The sequence below is a fragment of the Rhinoderma darwinii genome, chromosome 5 (genome assembly GCF_050947455.1).
Source record: "Rhinoderma darwinii isolate aRhiDar2 chromosome 5, aRhiDar2.hap1, whole genome shotgun sequence".
In the NCBI taxonomy this organism is placed as follows: Eukaryota; Metazoa; Chordata; class Amphibia; order Anura; family Rhinodermatidae; genus Rhinoderma; species Rhinoderma darwinii.
In genome coordinates, this window is record NC_134691.1 from 342,687,545 (window position 1) to 342,714,829 (window position 27,285).

The 27,285-nt window shown below is 44.8% G+C and overlaps 2 protein-coding genes across 3 annotated transcripts in view; one reads left to right on the top strand and one right to left on the bottom strand.

The window, feature by feature from the left end:
• The first annotated feature begins 941 nt into the window (after positions 1–941).
• Positions 942–15,592, top strand: CCDC12 (coiled-coil domain containing 12). 2 transcript variants are annotated; one of them, XM_075827908.1, is made up of 7 exons: positions 942–1,055; positions 3,468–3,526; positions 4,074–4,153; positions 4,230–4,291; positions 4,549–4,583; positions 5,175–5,251; positions 15,173–15,591. In XM_075827908.1, exons 1-7 carry the CDS (start codon positions 978–980, stop codon positions 15,250–15,252), a joined length of 471 nt encoding a protein of 156 aa, XP_075684023.1. In that variant the 5' UTR covers positions 942–977; the 3' UTR covers positions 15,253–15,591. The 2 variants fall into 2 exon arrangements, with proteins under 2 accessions (XP_075684023.1, XP_075684024.1); XM_075827909.1 differs by lacking the exon at positions 942–1,055 and adding an exon at positions 2,992–3,084 and having other exon boundaries at positions 15,173–15,592.
• A 15-nt stretch (positions 15,593–15,607) lies between these two features.
• The window catches only part of LOC142652259 (cyclic nucleotide-binding domain-containing protein 2-like), a 47,295-nt gene continuing 35,617 nt past the window's right edge, over positions 15,608–27,285 (bottom strand). Inside the window, exons 2-14 of the mRNA XM_075827907.1 lie at positions 27,055–27,204; positions 26,842–26,928; positions 26,584–26,747; positions 25,046–25,202; positions 23,477–23,628; positions 22,783–22,921; positions 20,387–20,498; positions 19,966–20,047; positions 19,629–19,767; positions 18,826–18,891; positions 18,176–18,336; positions 17,055–17,259; positions 15,608–16,215 (exon numbers count right to left, since the gene is read on the bottom strand). Of these exons, the coding sequence (XP_075684022.1) occupies positions 16,084–16,215; positions 17,055–17,259; positions 18,176–18,336; positions 18,826–18,891; positions 19,629–19,767; positions 19,966–20,047; positions 20,387–20,498; positions 22,783–22,921; positions 23,477–23,628; positions 25,046–25,202; positions 26,584–26,747; positions 26,842–26,928; positions 27,055–27,204 (1,746 nt within the window). The 3' untranslated portion in view covers positions 15,608–16,083. The remainder of the gene's footprint in view (positions 16,216–17,054; positions 17,260–18,175; positions 18,337–18,825; positions 18,892–19,628; positions 19,768–19,965; positions 20,048–20,386; positions 20,499–22,782; positions 22,922–23,476; positions 23,629–25,045; positions 25,203–26,583; positions 26,748–26,841; positions 26,929–27,054; positions 27,205–27,285) is intronic.

The following is a 27,285-nucleotide window of genomic DNA, read 5'->3' on the forward strand; positions in this document are numbered from 1 at the left end:
TATACATTATATGCGGGACACTTATATACCTTATATACGGGGCACTTATATACATTATATGCGGGACACTTATATACATTATATGCGGGACACTTATATACATTATATGCAGGACACTTATATACATTATATGCGGGACACTTAGATACATCATATGCAGATTAGATACACTGATGAGCAGCCAGTATCACACATGATAGATTAGATACACTGATGAGCAGCCAGTATCAAACATGATAGATTAGATACACTGATGAGCAGCCAGTATCAAACATGATAGATTAGATACAGTGATGAGTAGCCAGTATCACACATGATAGATTAGATACAGTGATGAGTAGCCAGTATCACACATGATAGATTAGATACAGTGATGAGCAGCCAGTATCACACATGATAGATTAGATACAGTGATGAGCAGCCAGTATCACACATGATAGATTAGATACAGTGATGAGCAGCCAGTATCGCACATGATAGATTAGATACAGTGATGAGCAGCCAGTATCACACATGATAGATTAGATACAGTGATGAGCAGCCAGTATCACACATGATAGATTAGATACAGTGATGAGCAGCCAGTATCGCACATGATAGATTAGATACAGTGATGAGCAGCCAGTATCGCACATGATAGATTAGATACAGTGATGAGCAGCCAGTATCGCACATGATAGATTAGATACAGTGATGAGCAGCCAGTATCACACATGATAGATTAGATACAGTGATGAGCAGCCAGTATCGCACATGATAGATTAGATACACCGTCGCTGTCCCGTTTACCCCGCGTTTTTGATCTGTCGCATACTTCAATCGATCATTTCCGCTATCTACTGCTTCTCCCTGTTTACTAGACTATCTCCATGGTATCCAGGTGCCGTGTTTGATTTATCTGGCCTAGTGTCACGTCACGTGGCGTTGGCAGCGAGCTCTGATTGGCGGGTGTACTCATCGCTGTGGATTGTGGGAAGATGGAGGGAAATGTGGGCAGACTGGAGGAAGAAGCGCTGAAGAGAAAAAATAGACTGCGGGAGCTGAGGAAAAAGAGGGTAAGAAGACGAGAGAGGCGGGGGAGCAAACGGCAGAGACAGCGGTCAGTGGTAGCGGCCGCATGTCATTTCAGGCCGATGCTGTGTCCCTGTTTCCTGCTGGCAGTGGTTCTGAAGCAGCGGGCTGTGGCCCCCGGAGTGTCGGTCTGTGTCCCCGCATGTGCTATCGTTACGACCCATACACCGGCGTCTGGTGCTGCAATGTGTGCCCCTCCACCAGTTGAGTGTTTGCAGCATCTGTCGTTGTCTGGTGCGCTGGTTTATGGAGATAACGTTGTTGTACGTGACAGGTGCTGGTATTGGTATCGGACACTGAACCTGCGGCACCAGGGGTCTGACATCGTGTCCTCCTCAGCGGTCGGCCGATGTGCTGCGATTATCAGGACACTGGCTGTTCTAGGGGCGGAGATGCTTGGCCGAGCAGTGTCACGTGATCACGAGCCGCTTCTTATCTAACGTTGGGGGGCACGGTGTGGTGGGGGCTCCCCCTGTATGACGTCCATGTAACCACCCAGGGTCTTCGATGAACCTTTGTGCAACTTTCTAATAGACTTTGGGTTTCAATTTCTCCGTTTCCAAGACCTCTGCTTGCTGTCAGTGCATCGGAACCTTCTTTTTGTCAGAGGCTAAAGACTCACACAGACCCAACACCTGACAGCTGAGGGTTTGTTACAATGGTGTCCAGGCTGGACAATCCTCTGTGAGCTGAACGCATCGGCAGCGCAAATCTCCCTCCTGTCCTGGACTCCAGCAGCTTTTATCCGCACTTGTACATTGTAACAACCCCTCCGCTCTGAGAAGTATTCGTTCAGGGCAGATTTTCAGACTTCTGATGTAAACAAGTGTTCTCATTCACTGACTGCTAGCAGAGATCTTGAAAATGGAGAGGCTTTAAAGCACAAAGTTATTAGAAAAGTTGCGGTTTATTTTGTCTCCGTGGCCGCAGTTGAGGGCGCTGGCGTCTGTGGTCTCTTCGCATTATAAATAGTCGCCCCCCCCCCCTGTGTTTGGGGGTTGTCGCCCGCTGGAAGGAAGTGCAGGATGTGTGTCGGGTGATAGGCTGCAGCTCTCCAACCGCTGCCCGTCACATGATCCTGTGTGGGTAACACTACTACTACTACTAATACTGCTACTACCACCATCATCATGTGCCCCAGAGATCCACTCGTCGGGTTGGGGCAGTAAATAAAGTTTCTTTGTTGTCTAATGGAACGTGCTGCGGCTTTCTATTACTTTGTGTTGTAATTCTTCACTTTGTTCAGGTTCTCTGCTTACTGTCAGTGAATAGAAACATTCTTGTTTACATCCAGCGCCTTAAAACCTTTCCTGGCCTAATCCTTCTCACAGTGAGGGTTTGAATGAATGAGGGCTCCCAAGTCTCCGTTCACTGCAGGGGACGGGCCACACGGGTGACTCCCCATAAAAATTAATGGGTGCGACCTTGGACCCGTCATTCCTGTGCCGTCCCCCGTTATCAAAGCTTTATGGTTTAGTTAAAGGGGTTTTCCGGTTTTATGTAATGAAAAGTTCTACTACTTTATAAATGACTTTATATTAATTCTTCACCATTTTCAGCAAATCTGTTTGCTGTCAGTGAATGAGAACACTTGTTTACATTGAGAGACTGCCATTTTTTACATATCTAGTGCTGCTCCCAACTGAGAGGTGGATACAATGTTTCAGTCTAGACAATTCTCTGACTCCAGACTGATACATTGTAACAAACTAGCAGAGATTGCTGCTGTGTTGAGCCCTCCTTTATAGATTTATGGTTTTGGCTTAAAAAAAATAATACATGAAAAATCTGCAGCGTGTGAACAAGGCCTTAGAAAGCTGCACAACTCTTAGGCCTCATGCACACGGGTGTGTCCGATTCACGTACAGGAGCGTTGCTGGGCAACATGTTGATGACATCACTTGTAACCTCCCTCTTCTTCTACTGATCCGTATATACTGATGGAATACGGATCGTTGTTATGGACGGTGTTGCACGGGGCCTGACATGAAGCCGGGGAGCCTCTTTAACCCCGTAGGTGGATATTTGGACCCCATTGATGACGGATCCGCAGGCCGTGCGTCTTTTGCCAGGACGTGTTTTGTCTTTTATCGTCAATCGTTCTCCTCTGGGGAGATAAGCGGCGGCCACTATTCAGATCTTCTGCCTGCACCTGTCTATGGGGGAGGGTAACCAATGTCGTCAGGTTGGGGTGCGCTGCGGAGAACCTCACATCTGTCTGTAAGGCCGGGGTGACACTCTACGCTTTTTAGCTCTGCATCTGTGTTCCGTTGTAACCGCTGAGTGTAAATGTCCGGTGCACAGTGACGCGGCAGCACCGGATGATGGGCGTGCAGGGTGAGGAGAGCGCGGCGGCGGCGCTGCTTCATAACTCACCCCTGTCTTATCTCTTGTAGTTACGAGAAGATGGCGGCACGGACGCGGAAGTGACTGGAGCGGAGGAAGAAAAATACCGGTCAGTGCTGGTAACGTGCGGCTGTGCTGTGTGTGTTACAGGCCGTATAGTGACTGTGCACACACTACATCATTTATATACTGGTGCCAGCGCCCCCTCCCCCTCTGTACCGCCGCTTCTCCCCTACAGACCCGCGTCATGCCCACCGCTGGCTGACATCTGCGGGGAGTCCTGTCTGACAGGCTGGTTGCTAGGGACACGCGGCAACAACCACAGGCTTCTAGATGGGGTCGGGGGCAGGAGACGCTGCAGTAACTGATGTGTGTGAATGTCGTCTTATAAGGAGAACGCGGCGTCCGTGACATTACGATCCCCGGGACGGGGCTGTGGGGGTTCCCTGGGGACGGGTTTGGGAATCGCTGCTTCGTTTATAGTCCACAACCCGTGGCTCTACAGGACTAGAACTCCCAGCATGCCTTGACCGCTGAAGGGAGTTGTAGTCTAGAGAGCCACGGGATATAAATCCTCGGGATATCCTGTAGTCATGACGATCCTGGATGTCGGGGGCCCCTCAGTGAGGGATTTATAAGGTTTGTGATTCTTGCAGGGAGCTGAAGCTGAGGAATTACACCCCGCAGGATGAAAGCCTCAAACAGCGGCAGGTGGCCCAGGCCAAGCCCGAGTCAGGTGAGTGACGCTGCGCCGATCTCTGCACTGTCCATGACGCTTCTCCTGTAACCTTCTGTCTCATTGCGCCCCCTAGTGGAGGAAAAGGTGAAGGAGCAGCTGGAAGCAGCCAAACCGGAGCCCATCATCGAGGAAGTGGTGAGCGACAGCGGATAAGACCCCAGAACCGATCCCACGCTCTCCTATCACGTCTCCCTGCGCCGGAGAGAAATGCGTATCATGCGGCGCTGCCCGGCTATAGACGCCAGAACTGTCATTAGTGGTGTCTGATATATGTGAACCCAACATAAGGGAAGATACTACATGTAATATACCCGGACCCTGCCCCCACTACATCCTGGTTATAGGGGGGGGGGGGGGTGCACATATTTCTAATTTTTCATTTGTTTTTGCAGGATTTGACTAATCTCGCACCCAGAAAACCAGACTGGTAAGTGTTAATTATAGGGACATCGTCCGGCCGCGCTGCATGAAAGGGATTTTATATGAACCTCCGCAGCCGCTAAACGCCGCGAAAAACCCAACCCCTCCCCCCATCCTGGGTGTGTATTACGAAGTTAACCCCATCCCAATTGCAGCCTGTGGACTCCGTTTATTACGGACCCTTTAATGATTGGCTGATAGAACAGACAAGTGAGGGTGCTCGTCATCAAACTGATGAGCCTGCAGTATAAAGAATGGGGGTTTATCTTCTGGTTGTCATGTCCCAGGTCATATATAGATAATTGTGTGTCTGCTGCTTCCTAAATCGCCCCCTATAATCTAGAAATGTGTCATTATTATATCCAGTATAGACCAGAGGAGAAGATGTAGTTGTATACCCTGCGACGTAGCCATGGCAACCACAATGAACCCCTCCATACTTTACACTGCAGGCTGCACTCTGAGAACTAGAGAATGCTGCCAAATAGAAACTAGACTTATAACACACAGAGATTTTTATCATAAGGTTTAGAGTTTCTTAGGAGTCCCGGACAGACGTCTCTCGCCCCGCCCATCCCCCTTCTATTGTTTTATACAGGGATCTGAAAAGAGACGTCGCCAAGAAATTGGAGAAACTGGAGAAGCGGACGCAGCGAGCCATCGCAGAGCTAATACGTGAGTTTCCACGCTGACACTACAGGGGGCGCTACATACAAGATGATGATGATGATGGTGGTGCGGCGCTTCTACAAGACGTCTGACGTATTACACTAAAACCTGCTGTACGAGCAATTTATAATGTGTCGCTGCGTGAGCGGAGCGGTGTGTAATATGCCGGGGGCTCGCGGTGATAATCGGCTGCTCTACTCGGGCTGCAGTCTGGACAAATATTTGAACCAAATAGTTTTGGTGACGTTATGATGTCATTTGTATCGGCTTCACTGAAGGACGCTACATCTGCGCTCTGCCCTTTCTCACATTGATAAGAGGACAAAAGATTATATTACTGCACAACATCCATTACACGCTGGGAAGAGGCTTGATAGGGGATACAATCTATTACTCCCTGTTATCAGCCGTTTTAGGTTGGGGGAGGCGGAATGTAGTGTTCAATGAAATAAGTGACAGGTAGTGTGAAACCTCCCCTCCCCCATGATCCCTACTTCATATCCCATCTCCAGTGCTGAGGACCTCCAGAGACATTACATCATATGTGTGACTGATATCAGCCGCTCCTCTTATATCACTCCAGTACTATTATATCCTCCAGAGACATTACATCATATGTGACTGATATCAGCCGCTCCTCTTATATCACTCCAGTACTATTATATCCTCCAGAGACATTACATCATATGTGACTGATATCAGCCGCTCCTCTTATAACACTCCAGTACTATTATATCCTCCAGAGACATTACATCATATGTGTGACTGATATCAGCCGCTCCTCTTATAACACTCCAGTACTATTATATCCTCCAGAGACATTACATCATATGTGTGACTGATATCAGCCGCTCCTCTTATATCACTCCAGTACTATTATATCCTCCAGAGACATTACATCATATGTGACTGATATCAGCCGCTCCTCTTATAACACTCCAGTACTATTATATCCTCCAGACATTACATCATATGTGACTGATATCAGCCACTCCTCTTATAACGCTCCAGCACTATTATATCCTCCAGAGACATTACATCATATGTGTGACTGATATCAGCCGCTCCTCTTATAACGCTCCAGCACTATTATATCCTCCAGAGACATTACATCATATGTGTGACTGATATCAGCCGCTCCTCTTATAACACTCCAGTACTATTATATCCTCCAGAGACATTACATCATATATGTGACTGATATCAGCTGCTCCTCTTATATCACTCCAGTACTATTATATCCTCCAGAGACATTACATCATATGTGACTGATATCAGCCGCTCCTCTTATATCACTCCAGTACTATTATATCCTCCAGAGACATTACATCATATGTGTGACTGATATCAGCCGCTCCTCTTATATCACTCCAGTACTATTATATCCTCCAGAGACATTACATCATATGTGACTGATATCAGCCGCTCTTCTTATAACACTCCAGTACTATTATATCCTCCAGAGACATTACATCATATGTGACTGATATCAGCTGCTCCTCTTATATCACTCCAGTACTATTATATCCTCCAGAGACATTACATCATATGTGTGACTGATATCAGCCGCTTCTCTTATATCACTCCAGTACTATTATATCCTCCAGAGACATTACATCATATGTGACTGATATCAGCCGCTCCTCTTATATCACTCCAGTACTATTCTATCCTCCAGAGACATTACATCATATGTGACTGATATCAGCCGCTCCTCTTATATCACTCCAGCACTATTATATCCTCCAGAGACATTGCATCATATGTGTGACTGATATCAGCCGCTTCTCTTATATCACTCCAGTACTATTCTATCCTCCAGAGACATTACATCATATGTGACTGATATCAGCCGCTCCTCTTATATCACTCCAGCACTATTATATCCTCCAGAGACATTACATCATATGTGTGACTGATATCAGCCGCTCCTCTTATAACACTCCAGCACTATTATATCCTCCAGAGACATTACATCATATGTGTGACTGATATCAGCCGCTCCTCTTATATCACTCCAGCACTATTATATCCTCCAGAGACATTACATCATATGTGACTGATATCAGCCGCTCCTCTTATATCACTCCAGCACTATTATATCCTCCAGAGACATTACATCATATATGTGACTGATATCAGCCGCTCCTCTTATATCACTCCAGCACTATTATATCCTCCAGAGACATTACATCATATGTGACTGATATCAGCCGCTCCTCTTATATCACTCCAGTACTATTATATCCTCCAGAGACATTACATCATATATGTGACTGATCTCAGCCGCTCCTCTTATATCACTCCAGCACTATTATATCCTCCAGAGACATTACATCATATGTGACTGATATCAGCCGCTCCTCTTATAACACTCCAGTACTATTATATCCTCCAGAGACATTACATCATATGTGACTGATATCAGCCGCTCCTCTTATAACACTCCAGTACTATTATATCCTCCAGAGACATTACATCATATGTGTGACTGATATCAGCCGCTCCTCTTATATCACTCCAGTACTATTATATCCTCCAGAGACATTACATCATATGTGTGACTGATATCAGCCGCTCCTCTTATATCACTCCAGCACTATTATATCCTCCAGAGACATTACATCATGTGTGACTGATATCAGCCGCTCCTCTTATATCACTCCAGTACTATTATATCCTCCAGAGACATTACATCATATGTGACTGATATCAGCCGCTCCTCTTATATCACTCCAGCACTATTATATCCTCCAGAGACATTACATCATATGTGACTGATATCAGCCGCTCCTCTTATATCACTCCAGCACTATTATATCCTCCAGAGACATTACATCATATGTGACTGATATCAGCCGCTCCTCTTATAACACTCCAGTACTATTATATCCTCCAGAGACATTACATCATATGTGTGACTGATATCAGCCGCTCCTCTTATATCACTCCAGTACTATTATATCCTCCAGAGACATTACATCATATGTGTGACTGATATCAGCCGCTCCTCTTATATCACTCCAGCACTATTATATCCTCCAGAGACATTACATCATGTGTGACTGATATCAGCCGCTCCTCTTATATCACTCCAGTACTATTATATCCTCCAGAGACATTACATCATATGTGACTGATATCAGCCGCTCCTCTTATATCACTCCAGCACTATTATATCCTCCAGAGACATTACATCATATGTGACTGATATCAGCCGCTCCTCTTATAACACTCCAGTACTATTATATCCTCCAGAGACATTACATCATATATTACTGATATCAGCCGCTCCTCTTATATCACTCCAGTACTATTATAACCTCCAGAGACATTACATCATATGTGACTGATATCAGCCGCTCCTCTTATAACACTCCAGTACTATTATATCCTCCAGAGACATTACATCATATGTGTGACTGATATCAGCCGCTCCTCTTATATCACTCCAGTACTATTATATCCTCCAGAGACATTACATCATATGTGTGACTGATATCAGCCGCTCCTCTTATATCACTCCAGTACTATTATATCCTCCAGAGACATTACATCATATGTGTGACTGATATCAGCCGCTCCTCTTATATCACTCCAGTACTATTATATCCTCCAGAGACATTACATCATATGTGACTGATATCAGCCGCTCCTCTTATATCACTCCAGTACTATTATATCCTCCAGAGACATTACATCATATGTGTGACTGATATCAGCCGCTCCTCTTATATCACTCCAGTACTATTATATCCTCCAGAGACATTACATCATATGTGACTGATATCAGCCGCTCCTCTTATATCACTCCAGTACTATTATATCCTCCAGAGACATTACATCATATGTGACTGATATCAGCCGCTCCTCTTATATCACTCCAGTACTATTATATCCTCCAGAGACATTACATCATATGTGTGACTGATATCAGCCGCTCCTCTTACATCACTCCAGCACTATTATATCCTCCAGAGACATTACATCATATGTGACTGATATCAGCCGCTCCTCTTATCACTCCAGTACTATTATATCCTCCAGACATTACATCATATGTGACTGATATCAGCCGCCCCTCTTATATCACTCCAGTACTATTATATCCTCCAGAGACATTACATCATATATGTGACTGATATCAGCCGCTCCTCTTATAACCCTCCAGTACTATTATATCCTCCAGAGACATTACATCATATGTTACTGATATCAGCCGCTCCTCTTATATCGCTCCAGTACTATTATATCCTCCAGAGACATTACATCATATATGTGACTGATATCAGCCGCTCCTCTTATATCACTCCAGTACTATTATATCCTCCAGAGACATTACATCATATGTGACTGATATCAGCCGCTCCTCTTATAACACTCCAGTACTATTATATCCTCCAGAGACATTACATCATATGTGACTGATATCAGCCGCTCCTCTTATATCACTCCAGTACTATTATATCCTCCAGAGACATTACATCATATGTGACTGATATCAGCCGCTCCTCTTATAACACTCCAGTACTATTATATCCTCCAGAGACATTACATCATATGTGACTGATATCAGCCGCTCCTCTTATAACACTCCAGTACTATTATATCCTCCAGAGACATTACATCATATGTGTGACTGATATCAGCCGCTCCTCTTATAACACTCCAGTACTATTATATCCTCCAGACATTACATCATATGTGACTGATATCAGCCGCTCCTCTTATAACACTCCAGCACTATTATATCCTCCAGAGACATTACATCATGTGTGACTGATATCAGCCGCTCCTCTTATAACACTCCAGCACTATTATATCCTCCAGACATGACATCATATGTGTGACTGATATCAGCCGCTCCTCTTATATCACTCCAGTACTATTATATCCTCCAGACATTACATCATATGTGTGACTGATATCAGCCGCTTCTCTTATAACGCTCCAGTACTATTATATCCTCCAGAGACATTACATCATATGTGTGACTGATATCAGCCGCTCCTCTTATATCACTCAAGCACTATTATATCCTCCAGAGACATTACATCATATGTGACTGATATCAGCCGCTCCTCTTATATCACTCCAGCACTATTATATCCTCCAGAGACATTACATCATATGTGTGACTGATATCAGCCGCTCCTCTTATATCACTCCAGTACTATTATATCCTCCAGAGACATTACATCATATGTGACTGATATCAGCCGCTCCTCTTATATCACTCCAGCACTATTATATCCTCCAGAAACATTACATCATGTGTGACTGATATCAGCCGCTCCTCTTATATCCTCCAGCACTATTATATCCTCCAGAGATATTACACCATATGTGTGACTGATATCAGCCGCTCCTCTTATATCACTCCAGTACTATTATATCCTCCAGAGACATTACATCATATGTGACTGATATCAGCCGCTGCTCTTATATCACTCCAGCACTATTATATCCTCCAGAGACATTACATCATGTGTGACTGATATCAGCCGCTCCTCTTATAACACTCCAGCACTATTATATCCTCCAGAGACATCATATGTGACTGCTATCAGCCGCTCCTCTTATAACACTCCAGTACTATTATATCCTCCAGAGACCTTACATCATATGTGTGACTGATATCAGCCGCTCCTCTTATATCACTCCAGTACTATTATATCCTCCAGAGACATTACATCATATATTACTGATATCAGCCGCTCCTCTTATATCACTCCAGTACTATTATATCCTCCAGAGACATTACATCATATGTGACTGATATCAGCCGCTCCTCTTATATCACTCCAGTACTATTATATCCTCCAGAGACATTACATCATATGTGTGACTGATATCAGCCGCTCCTCTTATAACACTCCAGTACTATTATATCCTCCAGAGACATTACATCATATGTGACTGATATCAGCCGCTCCTCTTATAACACTCCAGCACTATTATATCCTCCTCCAGACATTACATCATATGTGTGACTGATATCAGCCGCTCCTCTTATATCACTCCAGTACTATTATATCCTCCAGACATTACATCATATGTGTGACTGATATCAGCCGCTCCTCTTATAACACTCCAGCACTATTATATCCTCCAGAGACATTACATCATATGTGTGACTGATATCAGCCGCTCCTCTTATATCACTCCAGTACTATTATATCCTCCAGAGACATTACATCATATGTGTGACTGATATCAGCCGCTCCTCTTATAACACTCCAGTACTATTATATCCTCCAGAGACATTACATCATATGTGACTGATATCAGCCGCTCCTCTTATATCACTCCAGTACTATTATATCCTCCAGAGACATTACATCATATGTGTGACTGATATCAGCCGCTCCTCTTATATCACTCCAGCACTATTATATCCTCCAGAGACATTACATCATATGTGACTGATATCAGCCGCTCCTCTTATATCACTCCAGTACTATTATATCCTCCAGAGACATCATATATGTGACTGATATCAGCCGCTCCTCTTATATCACTCCAGTACTATTATATCCTCCAGAGACATCATATATGTGACTGATATCAGCCGCTCCTCTTATATCACTCCAGTACTATTATATCCTCCAGAGACATTACATCATATGTGACTGATATCAGCCGCTCCTCTTATATCACTCCAGTACTATTATATCCTCCAGAGACATCATATATGTGACTGATATCAGCCGCTCCTCTTATATCACTCCAGTACTATTATATCCTCCAGAGACATTACATCATATGTGTGACTGATATCAGCCGCTCCTCTTCTAACACTCCAGTACTATTATATCCTCCAGAGACATTACATCATATGTGTGACTGATATCAGCCGCTCCTCTTCTAACACTCCAGTACTATTATATCCTCCAGAGACATTACATCATATGTGTGACTGATATCAGCCGCTCCTCTTATATCACTCCAGCACTATTATATCCTCCAGAGACATTACATAATATGTGACTGATATCAGCCGCTCCTCTTATATCACTCCAGCACTATTATATCCTCCAGAGACATTACATCATATGTGACTGATATCAGCCGCTCCTCTTATAACACTCCAGCACTATTATATCCTCCAGAGACATCATATATGTGACTGATATCAGCCGCTCCTCTTATATCACTCCAGTACTATTATATCCTCCAGAGACATTACATCATATGTGACTGATATCAGCCGCTCCTCTTATAACACTCCAGTACTATTATATCCTCCAGAGACATTACATCATATGTGTGACTGATATCAGCCGCTCCTCTTATATCACTCCAGCACTATTATATCCTCCAGAGACATTACATCATATGTGACTGATATCAGCCGCTCCTCTTATATCACTCCAGCACTATTATATCCTCCAGAGACATTACATCATATGTGACTGATATCAGCCGCTCCTCTTATAACACTCCAGCACTATTATATCCTCCAGAGACATTACATCATGTGTGACTGATATCAGCCGCTCCTCTTATATCACTCCAGTACTATTATATCCTCCAGAGACATTACATCATGTGTGACTGATATCAGCCGCTCCTCTTCTAACACTCCAGTACTATTATATCCTCCAGAGACATTACATCATATGTGTGACTTATATCAGCCGCTCCTCTTCTAACACTCCAGCACTATTATATCCTCCAGAGACATTACATCATGTGTGACTGATATCAGCCGCTCCTCTTATATCACTCCAGTACTATTATATCCTCCAGAGACATTACATCATATGTGACTGATATCAGCCGCTCCTCTTATATCACTCCAGCACTATTATATCCCCCAGAGACATTACATCATATGTGTGACTGATCTCAGCCGCTCCTCTTATATCACTCCAGCACTATTATATCCTCCAGAGATATTACATCATATGTGTGACTGATATCAGCAGCTCCTCTTATATCACTCCAGCACTATTATATCCTCCAGAGACATTACATCATATGTGTGACTGATATCAGCCGCTCCTCTTATATCACTCCAGTACTATTATATCCTCCAGAGACATTACATCATATGTGTGACTGATCTCAGCCGCTCCTCTTATAACACTCCAGCACTATTATATCCTCCAGAGACATTACATCATATGTGTGACTGATATCAGCCGCTCCTCTTATATCACTCCAGTACTATTATATCCTCCAGACATTACATCATATGTGTGACTGATATCAGCCGCTCTTGTTATAACACTCCAGCACTATTATATCCTCCAGAGACATTACATCATATGTGACTGATATCAGCCGCTCCTCTTATAACACTCCAGTACTATTATATCCTCCAGAGACATTACATCATATGTGACTAATATCAGCCGCTCCTCTTATAACACTCCAGTACTATTATATCCTCCAGAGACATTACATCATATGTGTGACTGATATCAGCCGCTCCTCTTATAACACTCCAGTACTATTATATCCTCCAGAGACATTACATCATATGTGTGACTGATATCAGCCGCTCCTCTTATATCACTCCAGCACTATTATATCCTCCAGAGACATTACATCATATATGTGACTGATATCAGCCGCTGCTCTTATAACACTCCAGTACTATTATATCCTCCAGAGACATTACATCATATGTGACTGATATCAGCCGCTCCTCTTATAACACTCCAGTACTATTATATCCCCCAGAGACATTACATCATATGTGTGACTGATCTCAGCCGCTCCTCTTATATCACTCCAGCACTATTATATCCTCCAGAGATATTACATCATATGTGTGACTGATATCAGCAGCTCCTCTTATATCACTCCAGCACTATTATATCCTCCAGAGACATTACATCATATGTGACTGATATCAGCCGCTCCTCTTATAACACTCCAGCACTATTATATCCTCCAGAGACATTACATCATATGTGACCGATATCAGCCGCTCCTCTTATATCACTCCAGTACTATTATATCCTCCAGACATTACATCATATGTAACTGATATCAGCCGCTCCTCTTATATCACTCCAGTACTATTATATCCTCCAGAGACATTACATCATATGTGACTGATATCAGCCGCTCCTCTTATATCACTCCAGTACTATTATATCCTCCAGAGACATTACATCATATGTGTGACTGATATCAGCCGCTCCTCTTATATCACTCCAGTACTATTATATCCTCCAGAGACATTACATCATATGTGTGACTGATATCAGCCGCTCCTCTTATATCACTCCAGTACTATTATATCCTCCAGAGACATTACATCATATATGTGACTGATATCAGCCGCTCCTCCTATATCACTCCAGTACTATTATATCCTCCAGACATTACATCATATGTGACTGATATCAGCCGCTCCTCTTATATCACTCCAGCACTATTATATCCTCCAGAGACATTACATCATATGTGACTGATATCAGCCGCTCCTCTTATATCACTCCAGCACTATTATATCCTCCAGAGACATTACATCATATATGTGACTGATATCAGCCGCTCCTCTTATAACACTCCAGTACTATTATATCCTCCAGAGACATTACATCATATGTGACTGATATCAGCCGCTCCTCTTATATCACTCCAGTACTATTATATCCTCCAGACATTACATCATATGTGTGACTGATATCAGCCGCTCCTCTTATATCACTCCAGCACTATTATATCCTCCAGAGACATTACATTATATGTGTGACTGATATCAGCCGCTCCTCTTATAACACTCCAGTACTATTATATCCTCCAGACATTACATCATATGTGTGACTGATATCAGCCGCTCCTCTTATATCACTCCAGTACTATTATATCCTCCAGACATTACATCATAATGCTGCTGTTCTTCAGGGTTACTGTCCCTTTAAGTATGCTATCTTTCTGATTTAGTTTTTTTTGTCTTTGCTGCAGGAGAACGATTAAAGGGTCAGGAGGAGAACCTGGCGGGCGCGGTGCAGTCTGCAAAACAGGAGAATGAGGATTCTGACTGAGGGGCACAAGACGAGACTGCAGTTTTATTATGGACTCTTAGGGGTTAATCTATAATCAAAACCAGAGAAAAAAATGGCTCCATCGAAGCTGAGACCGGATCATCACATTATATGGGGGGGGGGGGGTGCTCATCTTAATGATGTCCTCACGTGGACTCTCCCAGTGACTGGATCTGTGGAGTGTCAGCCTTGCTGCCGAGTCTGTTCCTTCATTATACACCAGGCTGCCGGGACACGAGGCGACTCGCTGAGATCTTTATATTTGTATGTGACGACTTTGCGCTTCTTCTCTTCAGATATTTTTTTTACAATAAACACAAAGTAAAATGTACATTTTTTTTTTATTCTTGCAAAACTTCATCAGCGCAGAAAACGGATCATATAATGTACGGCATCACCCCCTCCCCCTGTGTATTATACAGCGTCTTGTACACTCCGTATCATCTGCTGATCTCAGGGAGTCGCAGGCGGAGTGTTATATAGTGGAAGGAGCAGGGTCCCCAGCACTACAGAGTATTTCAGGAGGATAGTCTACTGATGTAATGGGGGGGGCAGTATATTGCAATAGCCCAAGATGAAGTCCATTGTTACCTCGGCTGACAACTATTGTGTTGGGGGAGAATAACTAGTATTGTGCGGTGATTACAGGACTGTGCGCTATAATCATCCACCTCTGATAAATATACCAAGAGAAGTAGAAAATTGCCCTAAACGGCTATTCTGCCACCTTGTGGTCAGTTGGGGCATTACACGTCATGCGCTGTGAATGTCTTTACATTGGGGGGGTTGTTGGATTATTACACTGCACGTCCGTCTGGGATCGACTCCCCGTCACCACATGATTCTCTTGCCGCACAGCTTAGGGATATCAATCCCGTGAATCAGGCGGATCGGAGCTTGTTCGCGAGGAGCGACGTCTTTGCTGCGTTCTGAGATCTTCTGTCTTATTGTGGTTGTCCAGACCTGAAAAACAACGACCCCACAGGATGAAAGCAGAAGGAGGGGTCGTGTTCTACGCAAATCCTCAGCAATCGTAGGGAAAAATAATTCTCCACCTTTTTGCTTGTGTATCAGAGGCAGAAAATGGCCTGAAAGCAGCGGCTGTGACGGAGAAATCCAAAATACTTCAATCCCAGCAACATGATTGGGACTGAGCAGGAAGAGGAAGTTGAACAATCGGCCAATGATGTTCCGCTTCCTGCCAGATCACACTGGATCCTGCGAGGTGAGTAACCCGCTACACGCCAGGTGCCAATGACCCACTTATCTGCCCTACGCCACCAATGATGCTGATATTGAAGCCTTCAGCCCCCCCATAGACCACTAGAGATGTTATCATTAACCTGTTCACTACCCCGACCACAAAAATTGAACCCCCTTTACTACCATAGACCAAAAAGTTTACACTGTATCTGGACACTGCACTTTGTAACAAGATGTAATCGTTTACTGGGCGCCGCACGCGCTGTGTATCCGGACGGGCTCCGCACGCGCTGTGTATCCGGACGGGCTCCGCACGCGCTGTGTATCCGGACGGGCTCCGCACGCGCTGTGTATCCGGACGGGCGCCGCACGCGCTGTGTATCTGCAGCTTCTCACTGGACGGTCTCTTACTGCCCCGCTCAATAGCTACTGAAGCCTGTAGGGAACATTGTGCTCCACCCAAACTATTTGCATAATCTCAAAGCCTGGGAGGGAACGTTGGGAGCTGCGCCTACATGTGATAATGACGTCTTCAGCTCAGATTTTTGGGGTACAGAGAAGATGTTGAATATGTATCTGTGCCCCCCATCCATACCAACCTTCTCAGGTCTTGCCTTGTGGTTCCCCAGGTGCAGGACTCCCCTCTTGTCTGCACTCTGGAGCTTATGTGCTGCTGTGGGGTTGTCTCGGCGAGGGTCGTGTTTTGGATGGCGTTTGGGGGAGGAGCTGAGGTGACTGACCAAATCCGACTTAAAGACTTTCCATCGATTCTGCTCCAGGAAAACTCTGCACAGATGATCGTCACTGGAACGACAAGACGCGGGCGGTTTTCTATAATCAATGTTTGTTTTAGTATTAAGAAGCTTATAACATCGGTGCAACTGCTACATTTATACATTAATATAAATCACATACTCAGTAACCGCCGAGCTCCAGGCTACCTGCAAGCAGATCTGCAGTGTAAAGTATGGAGGCGGGACAGTGCAGTAGTCTGAGCCGCTGATGAATGTAAGTCGGTTACAGTCTACTTCAGACTCTCACAAATACCTTTCAACCGGAGACACGGACTATAGCCGTCTTAATAGAGCAGAGCTGCAGTGTAAAGCATAGGGATACCCAGAAGCAGCCGGAGCCACTGATGGATTTCAGGCTACAATACAGCTAAGTTGTAGTCACCGTTCTCAGCTTTTCCCTAATTGGGCAGAACTAAAAAGCGGTCAATGATGGAGAAAATAAATACAGTGCGCCTATAACCCAGAGACGGCGACATATTTTTTTTTATTGTTTTTGCATAGACCAGAAATCCATGTGAATACATCAATTTTTTTAGGATTCCGCTTCCTTTTCAGCCTGAACTTCTGCTCCGCTCTTGCCAGCAGAATCTTTGTTGGTCTCCCAAAAAAAATCCATCTAGTGTAAAACAGTAAATAAAAGTCAAGGAGGAGGGAGATGCAGCTGCAGCTTCTGTCTCTGTCTCTCGAGAAGGAGCAGCAGGAGGTTAACATCTGATTGGCTCAGAGTACACCGCACAGCTCTGACATCACGTCAAGAAGAGCCCGCCCATTTCGCAGGCGTGGAGAGGGAACATGTGCAAAAACCAGCAGAGGGAGGGAAAAACACTCAAAACCTTTCATATACACAACATTTCTGGCTCCACTACATCTAATCTACAGCTGAACCTCTGATTTGAGGACATCTGACCTCGTGTCTCTCGTCATACCTGGGGTACTGCACCATCTTCTCCTTCAGCTTCTTTAAGGTGGGGAGATCCGCCAGCTCGGAGAACTTGTCCAGTTTTATACGAATGACCTCGGCTCCCTGACTGATGATGACCATGGAGCGGGGGTCTCTCTGGGCTGGAGCTGTCAGGAAGCTGAGACTCTGGTGGGGGATACATGATGATAAGTGAGATGATATATTCTGCATGGACGATCCATAAAGGAAGTGCTGATGTTTGTTTCTTAGGAGACTGCAATTCAAACATCGGCACTGCCTTGTTACTGCTGCTTTTCCCACAAAAATATGCACGTACCCTAGAGAAAGGCATGGCAGTTGCTGTGTGGCCCTTGTTCATGGGGGCACCTGCTCAGGTTGGACGCAAGGGCAGGACGGAAAACCAGTCTTAAGGGCATATTTGCTACAAAGGTTCTCTTTAGGGTTGGGTTGTGTTAGTCTAACCCCACCCCAGGAGGGGCCCTTTTTGATTTTCGACTTTGACCCCACTCAAAGTTTTTTGGATTCTTCTGTACCTCTATATACTGCACATTATATTTAGCGAATTTACTTTTATGGAGATTGAATTTTCTCTCTTTGTGTGTTAATGATTTCACTAATTGTCCGTTCTGGACATATGAGACGTCATCGATGTACCTGATCATGCAGCGGTCGTCCCTTCTTCTCGAAGCAGCACTCGATGTAATCTACGTCCACACCTCTCTGTTGATGTAACATAATAAATCTCAGGGTTTTTTCTTAGATTTAGCCTGAGTTTTCGATCTTTGCCGATACAAGAACCACTAACGGTTACCAGCTAATGGGCTCAGTGTCATATGGGGTCATACTGGGACCTGACAATACATAGTACAAGGGAGGCCAAGCCTGATTTCTGTATTGAACACCGTTCACCAGGCACTTTTACAAATATACTGGCCACATGGGCCGTAAAGCGGGTAGTGTGGCCACTATGGACTGGGCTTTACTTGTACATCTGCCATAACGGACCACGTACTGTTGGTATAGAGGTCACCAGGTCCAGTGCTCTCTTAGTGGACTGACACAAAGAACTGAGTTCTGCTGGAATATTAGCCCCCGGCATTGGGCTCTATTGGAAAACAAGTCATCAAGACCAGTGTCCTCCTCATAGATTAGGCTGGTAGAATGGCCGCCATGGACTGGGCTTGTACTCTGACGGACCAGGAACTGGCACTGTTGTTGGGATGTCTTGGCGCATGGCCCACCAGGGACCAGGCTCATTTAGTTTACTGGTCATCAAGACTGGACTCTATGAAGTGCACTGTCCACCAGGAACCCCAAACCAGTTGAGCCTCGGCCGGTCAAGAACTCCGGCTGGATGTCCATGGGACTGACCACACACATTATAGCCTCACCTGATCATTATACCTGGACCATAATACATGTCACCTATAGTAAACTATTTTGTTTTATCATCTCACAAAGTACTGGCCGGGCTGCAGGGAATCAATCCTCAGGTAGACGGCCGCCATGAGGTCACCAGGTAACTGCAGATTTCTGGGATATTCAGTAGACAGCAGAAGGTCATATTGAGAGGCCAGATCTTCCAGGGAGAAGGTCCTATAGACAAGCACAGAGAAGGACGGATGAGGGGACCCTGTCATATGTCTCCTGCTCCTGTATTGCCCGAAGTTTAGTCAAACCCAAAAGTATTTTTTTATTTTCCCATATTTGCAGCCTTCCCGCTCCACATATCTGGACCTGTCATGCGGTTACTGTGCACAGGTAATATAGTTCCCCCTTTCATCGCGTGCTCACCTCCTTCCATTACTGGTGTCTGAGGGTTCACTGCCTCCCGCGGATGAGAGGTCATGAGTTCTCTGCTCTCCAGATGTCCTCCCTGATGTGAAGTAAAGGATATGAAGTTACAGCCTAACCTGTCCACATTATAATGTTGTATACAGGGAAGATAATAAGTGACGCACAAGGTCCTGTAATACATGAAAATCAATGACACCGCATCGGTCCTACTTGAAGCAGAGCTACTACTGAGAGGGTGACACTGAGAACGATGACGTCATCAGGAAAACCTGAGCCAATTGATCTTGGGGTAAATCTCCTCCAATCTCCTACTCAATATGCGTGTTCACGGCTGAACCTCCACCCCACGTCTGTGTCATATTTTATCATTTTTCAGGTTAAATCTACACATAAGATCAAGTATTTTGTAAATCGTCACCTGTGGAGTTGAGCAGAGTGGATTGCCCCAGCAGAGGTTGGTGTTGTTTGATCCACTTATGGAATGATGGACACTGGCTGAGATCCACCAGACGCAGAACTTCACATCGGCCCTAAATGGAGCACAGAGTGATCTGGTGATCAGGTCAACCAGTGATCTAGCGATCTGGTGGTCAGGTCATCTAGTGATCTAGCGATCTGGTGGTCAGGTCATCTAGTGAGTGATCTAGCGATCTGGTGGTCAGGTCATTTAGTGATATAGTAATCTGGTGATCAGTTCATCTAGTGATATAGTAATCTGGTGATCAGGTCATCTAGTGATATAGTAATCTGGTGATCAGGTCATCTAGTGATATAGTAATCTGGTGATATAGTAATAAAGTGGTATAGTAATCTGGTGGTATAGTAATCTGGTGTTCAGGTCATCTAGTGATATAGTAATCTGGTGATCAGGTGATGAGTGGCTCTAGTCGTAGGGACATCAATTAATATAGTAATGTGGTGATCCATTTATCTAATTATATAGTAATCTGCTGATCAGGTCATCTAGTAAATGTGATCTGGTCATGTAATATAGTAATCTGATTATCTGGTCATCTAGTTATATAATAATCTGGTGATCCAGTCATCTAGTGATATTGACATTTTGTGATCAGCCCATCTATTGATATAGTAATTTGCTCATCATGAGATCTAGTGATCTGGACATCTATTAAAATAATCTAGTGATCCGGTCATCCAGTTATTTAATGATCTGAACAACTAGTAATAAAGTAATCTGGTGATCAAGTCATATACTGATATAGTTATTTGGATATCTAGTAATATAGTGATTTAGATATTTATTTATATTGTAATCAGATGATCTGGTCAACTAGTAATCTGGTGTTCCAGTCATCTAGTAATCTGTTGATCAGTTTATCTAGTGATATAGTAATCGGGTGATCCAGTCATCTAGCAATAGAGTAATCTGGCGATCCAGTCATATAGTGATACAATAATCTGGTGATCCAGTTATCTAGTGATATTGTAATCTGGAGATCAGGTCATCTATTAATATAGTAATTTGCTCATCATGAGATCTAGTGATCTGGACATCTATTAATATAATAATCTGGTGATGTGGTCATCTAGTGATATAGTGATCTGAACACCTAGTAATAAAGTAATCTGGTGATCCAGTCATCTATTGATACAATAATCTGGTCATCCAGTTATCTAGTGATATAGTATTCTGGTGTTAATGCCTAGTAATACAGTGATCTGGGCATTTAGTGGTATAGTAATCTGGTGTTCGTGTCATCTAGTTATATAGTAATCTTGTGATCTAGTCATCTAGTGATATAGTAATCTGGTGATCTAATCATCTAGTGGTACAGTAATCTGGTGATCCAGTCATCTAGTGATATTGTAACCTGGTGATCTAGTCATCTAGTGATATTGTAACCTCGTGATATAGTAATCTAGTCATCTAGTGATATAGTAATCTGGTGATCCAGTCATCGAGTGATCTAGTAATCGTGTGATCCAGTCATCTAGTGATATAGTAATCTGGTGATCCCGTTATCTAGTGATATAGTAATCTGGTGATCCAGTTATCTAGTTATATTGTAATTTGGTGATATAGTAATCTAGTCATCTAGTGATATAGTAATCTGGTGATCCAGTCATCTAGTGATATAGTAATCTGGTGATCCAGCCATCTAGTGATATAGTAATCTGGTGATCCAGTCATCTAGCGATATAGTAATCTGGTGATCCAGTCATCTAGCGATATAGTAATCTGGTGATCCAGTCATCTAGCGATATAGTAATCTGGTGATCCAGCCATCTAGTGATATAGTAATCTGGTGATCCAGTCATCTAGTGATATAGTAATCTGGTGATCCAGCCATCTAGTGATATAGTAATCTGGTGATCCAGTCATCTAGTGATATAGTAATCTGGTGATCCAGTCATCTAGTGATATAGTAATCTGGTGATCCAGTCATCTAGTGATATAGTAATCTGGTGATATAGTAATCTAGTGATTTAGTAATGGATTGATCGATTATTCGGTGAGTTTAGCTTTACCCTGGGAGCTTGTGGTGCGGAATGAAGCAGTTTCCAGAAATGATTCTACAATTGATCTTGTTGTAATCTGCATTGAATTCAATGGGAAAGATCCTAGAGAAAAGAAGGATTCCGCGTGCTGCAGTTTTGCCCCATTTAACGCACATTTTTTGGTCGCCATGTGTGAACGTTGTAGAAAATGACTGCAGTACCAAGAAATGGCACGAACAGGTCCTAATCTAGACATCTGTCAGTGATCTATTTACTGAGTAACCCAATGTGATCTCGAGATCTACTGATTTACATATTTAGTAATGTTGTGATCCAGGAATCGGCTGATATTACCTTTGTAACGAAGATGATGTTTTTGGTCTGGTGGGTGTCGGTCACCATGACTTGGCTGTGGTTACATTCTTTGGTCTTGCAGTGGTCGGCCAGCGTCTCCAGGGTCGGATCAGACCAAGTGCAGAAAAGATCCAGTGATCTACAAAACATTTCATGAATCCGGATGAAGACAATTCATAAGGATTCCTGATGTCCCGTTCTCCCCTCCACCCGCTCCAGCATTGTCTTCTCCTGCCAGCCGCCACCACCACGAGTCTTCTAGTAGTGGCTGACGGGCACGGCGGGCGGCACATCCACAGAGCGCCCGACCACCCGGCCAATCAGAATAAAAGACACCATCTTTAGAATGGGAACGCACTGACCTCAATGCCAGATATAAGGCGGATATTCCCTTGCTAGGATGGGGGTTGTCCTGATTTCTCCTGATGTTGTATTTTGACTCCAGTTTGTTCCCGCTACTTTGACTCCATCTGCTTTGCTCCCCACTCTACCGTATACTCAGCTCTGCTACATCCCCGTTACTGAACCTTGGCTGTTCTGACTTTCCTCCTAAACTACCTTCATAAATAATCCCCCCACACAGTGCTCAAGGTTCACGTACTTCACGTGCGCCCCAGACTCCCTTCGCTCCCTTTTTGGGGCGTCACCTTAACGGTGTAGCGACCGCACTTTACAGCCGGCAGATCCCGATTACCTGAAGAACTGGAATCGATACTGCAGCTCTTTCTGGAGTTCCTGGTCCAGTTTATTCTGGAAAAATTCTGCCCGATCCACCACCAGGAACTCGGTGTCCTCCATACAGATGACCGTAGCGTTTCTCCTCAGACCTTTCAGCAAAGCCACTTCCTGCGCAAAGACAAAAATCCATAAGTAAGGCCACGATTTATCCTCCAGACCCACAAACGTGGATAACCGCTGCATGACGTCTGTGCCCATCCCCCGTCTATAATGCGACCCCCAGAATCTCAGCACAGAGCCGACCCCGACCCCATGTAACTCCCCATTCCTGGCATAATGGGGTACGATCTGCACCTATTTTTTATAACCGCTCCCCAGGTTGGGGCTATATACTGATTGGTACCGGATGGGCACCGGACCCATGCTTGGCGCCATCTTGTAATGCATTGATATCACAGGGTAGCAGTGGTTGTTGTCTCTTGGGCAGATGTAAGGCCGTGTTCACACAGGGCAGATACACTGCATAAAGGCACACAGCATATCCGCCCTGGAGCCCGCAGGGAATTCCGGACGTAAAACTGCACCAAATTGTGGTGCAGATTTTCGGCCGGAATGTCCCATGCGGAAAACAGCAGGTACAAAAAAAAAAAAAAGTCTATACTTACCCGTAGCCATGGCAACGCGTCCCTCTGTCGTCCTGCACACCGGCCTCCTGGGTGTCGTTTCATCCCATGTGACCTCTGCAGCCTGTGATTGGCTGCAGCGGTCACATGGGATGAAATGTCATGCCTGGAGGCCGGGCTGGACGCAGAAGAAGAGAGTTCTGGGTAAGATTAGACTTTTTTTTTTCTGAGTTGCGATTTTTGCACCGAAACCGCAGCTTTTCTGCCGCAAAAATCGCAACATCTGCTATTTGTTGCGGGTTTTACCTCCTCATTGAACTCAACGGGGAAAACCCGCAACAGAAAAGCAGCGATTACGAAGCATAAATGAACGAGCTGTGGATAAAAAAAAAACGCACCGCAGGTCCATTCATGAACGTTTTTTCGGCGTGTTTTTTACGCAACGCGTGGATGAGATTTGTTCAAATATCATCCCCTCTGCAGCTCCTGTAATTCGCTGTAAACGGCAGTATTTACGTTACACCCTCATGCGGAGATGTTATTTATACGGGAATGTTCACACGCAGAGTTTTCGTAAACGCCTCGAAATGAGCCTTGAAAAACGCTAAACGCCTACAAACAATCAATTCAATGGGAAAAACGGCGTTTAGTTCAGACGGGGCATTTTTTTGCTCAACTGTATTAAATAACGGCGCGAAAAGCCCCCCCCCCCATAAAGAGAAACAGCGGGTCACATCTTGAGCGGTTTTTGGAGCGTTTTTCACGGGATCAATAGAAAAACGGCTCCAGAAACGGCTCAAAAAAACGTTTTCCGCTACAAAAACGGCTGAAAATCAGAGGTTGTTTTCCCTTGATAAGATCGCCGTCATTTTCAGCCGTTTTTGGTTTTGTGTGTGAACAGAGCCCGACAGCTCCAAGTGGTATGTGTAAGATCAGTTCAGGGGAGACACCAGAATACTCACCCCAAAACTGGCCCCTTTGTGCAGCAGGATGGGCTCCGGGTCCAGGAGGGCGCTGCTGCCATCCTCATCTTGTGTGACGGCGATGACGCCCGAGAAGACAAAGTAGAAGCTGTCGCCCCGATGCCCCTTCCTCACAATGACGCGTCCGCGCCCGAACCTGCGGGAGAAGCGGGAGTCCAGACAATCATCCCACACAATGTTCCCCCACATCACAGGGCGGTGCACTATATATTAGGCTTCTCCGTCACCGGGGGAGGGGTTCACTGCTGGATCCACCACAATTTCCCTGCAGAGAGCGGGACGCGGCGCACAGCGACCCCCGAGATCCATAGGTGCCCAGCGGCTTATAGAGGGGGTCCCGCTAGAGGACACCCCACCCCCATTACCTCTGCAGTCCCTAATAAGACGTTTGGGGGTCTCAGATGTTCAGGTTCAAGGAAACTGGAAGGAAATTGTTGGAAATTCTAGTAAAACATCTCAAGGTTTCCCGTACACGTAGCGGCCGCGCTGTAAGGCAGAGAATCGCCGCGGTTTTCAGCCGCGCAGCTTCTACACGTTCAAACCACATGGAAACCGCAGCGCAAAACAGAGGCAATTTGTGCGATATTGCCGTGCAGTTCTCGGCCGCGCGTCACGCTACCGCCGCACGACCGCTCCGTGTACCGAAACCTTAAGATCTTTCACAACAAAATCAGACATTTTAACAATTCCTTCCAGTTTTCTTGAACTTAAACGGACAACCAAGACTGCGTTCACACCTTGCGGTTTTGACAAAATGCCTGTAAAATGGCGCCGTTTTGTCGTAACTTTTTAAAATTACTTCAAAAAATGAAAAACTTAAAAAACACATCTCAGCAGATTTCTATACAATCTGATTGTACAATCTGGAAGGAATCTGATCCATATGTGAGCGCTACTGATCCTAAACCGTTCACAATCATCAGCGGATCCAAGAAAGAAGAAGAAGAAGAAGAAGATACCGCAGGAATCAGGAGGATATCACCAAAAACAACTTCCCGATACACTTCAATCGTCACCATTTTCAAGATCTGTGCTTGCTGTCAGTCATGAAATTCTTGTTCTTACAGCTAAGGTTTTGTTTTTTACAATGTATTCGGTCTAGACAATCCTCTGTGAGATAAACGGCGACAATGTATCACTGCAGGCCAATGTAACAAACTATCAGGGACAGATTCCTGCGGCTGCTGAGGATTGTCTAGGCTGGATACAATTGTAACAAACCCTCAGCAGTGAGAAGTATTAGATCAGGACTGAGTTTTCAGCCCCTAAAAAGGTATTGAATTCACTGACAGCAAGCAGAAATCTTGAAAATAGTGCGGAATTGATAGACAAAGAATATGGGAAAGTTGCAGAACTTTTCATTATACAAAGATTGATCTTTATTGACCTAAAACCAGAACATCGCTGTCATGGCGGCCGACGTGTGAACGCGGCAATGACGGTCGGTTTTCATTCTCCCACAATCCTATTGGTCATTGGTCAGGGTCTCCGGCTGAGGATTGCCGCCCTGTACTGACCTCCTGTAATAGACGACCCTCGCCAGCATGTGCTGCATCTGAGTGCTGTATCTGCGGAAGCTCAGGATCCCCATCATCATACTGCGGATGTAGCGGATGTCGTGATCCAAGCGATCCTCCGGCCTCTGCAGCGCCACCTCAATCGCCTTCTCAGGGAAAGTGAACTGCAAGAACAACCAGTGGCCCAAGCGTGAAATACCACCGGCTCGACACTGCCCCCTAGTGGCACCGCCCGGAATCACACACTGACGTCCTCACCTCATACTGACTCTTAAAGAAAGTCGTGTCAAACGCCAGCGCCACGTCCTCCTTCTTCTTCCTCTTCTTCTTCTTACCGTCTTTCTCCTGGAAAAATAATTATGTTATTTATCACCTCAGTAGTATATACCGTATAACACACACACATATATATATCCAGCAGAGGTGCATCTTGGGTATCTCCAGGGCGGTGGGTATAACGTCTCATACGACCTGATTGTCATAACCGCGCTCCTGAGACGGAAATCCGGACACCTCGACATTCCCCCAGAAAGAAGATCCTCGCCCCTCCTCCGCAGTCCGGATGAAGCATCTGATGGAAAGTTGTAGAAGCGAAACCCGGCGCACCAAGTGCTGGAACGTCTGCAACATTACATGATGGGGGATGTAGTGCTGTGCGCTCAGACAGTATCACACATGAGAGGATTAGATACACAGCTCAGC

What these genes read in the sequence shown, in the direction of transcription:
- CCDC12 (XM_075827908.1), top strand. Translation starts at nt 978, where the DNA reads ATGGAGGGAAATGTGGGCAGACTGGAGGAAGAAGCGCTGAAGAGAAAA. An exon ending in AGCCCATCATCGAGGAAGTG is followed by an intron (nt 4,292 to 4,548) that starts GTGAGCGACAGC and finishes TTGTTTTTGCAG; the next exon opens with GATTTGACTAATCTCGCACC. An exon ending in AGCCATCGCAGAGCTAATAC is followed by an intron (nt 5,252 to 15,172) that starts GTGAGTTTCCAC and finishes TCTTTGCTGCAG; the next exon opens with GAGAACGATTAAAGGGTCAG.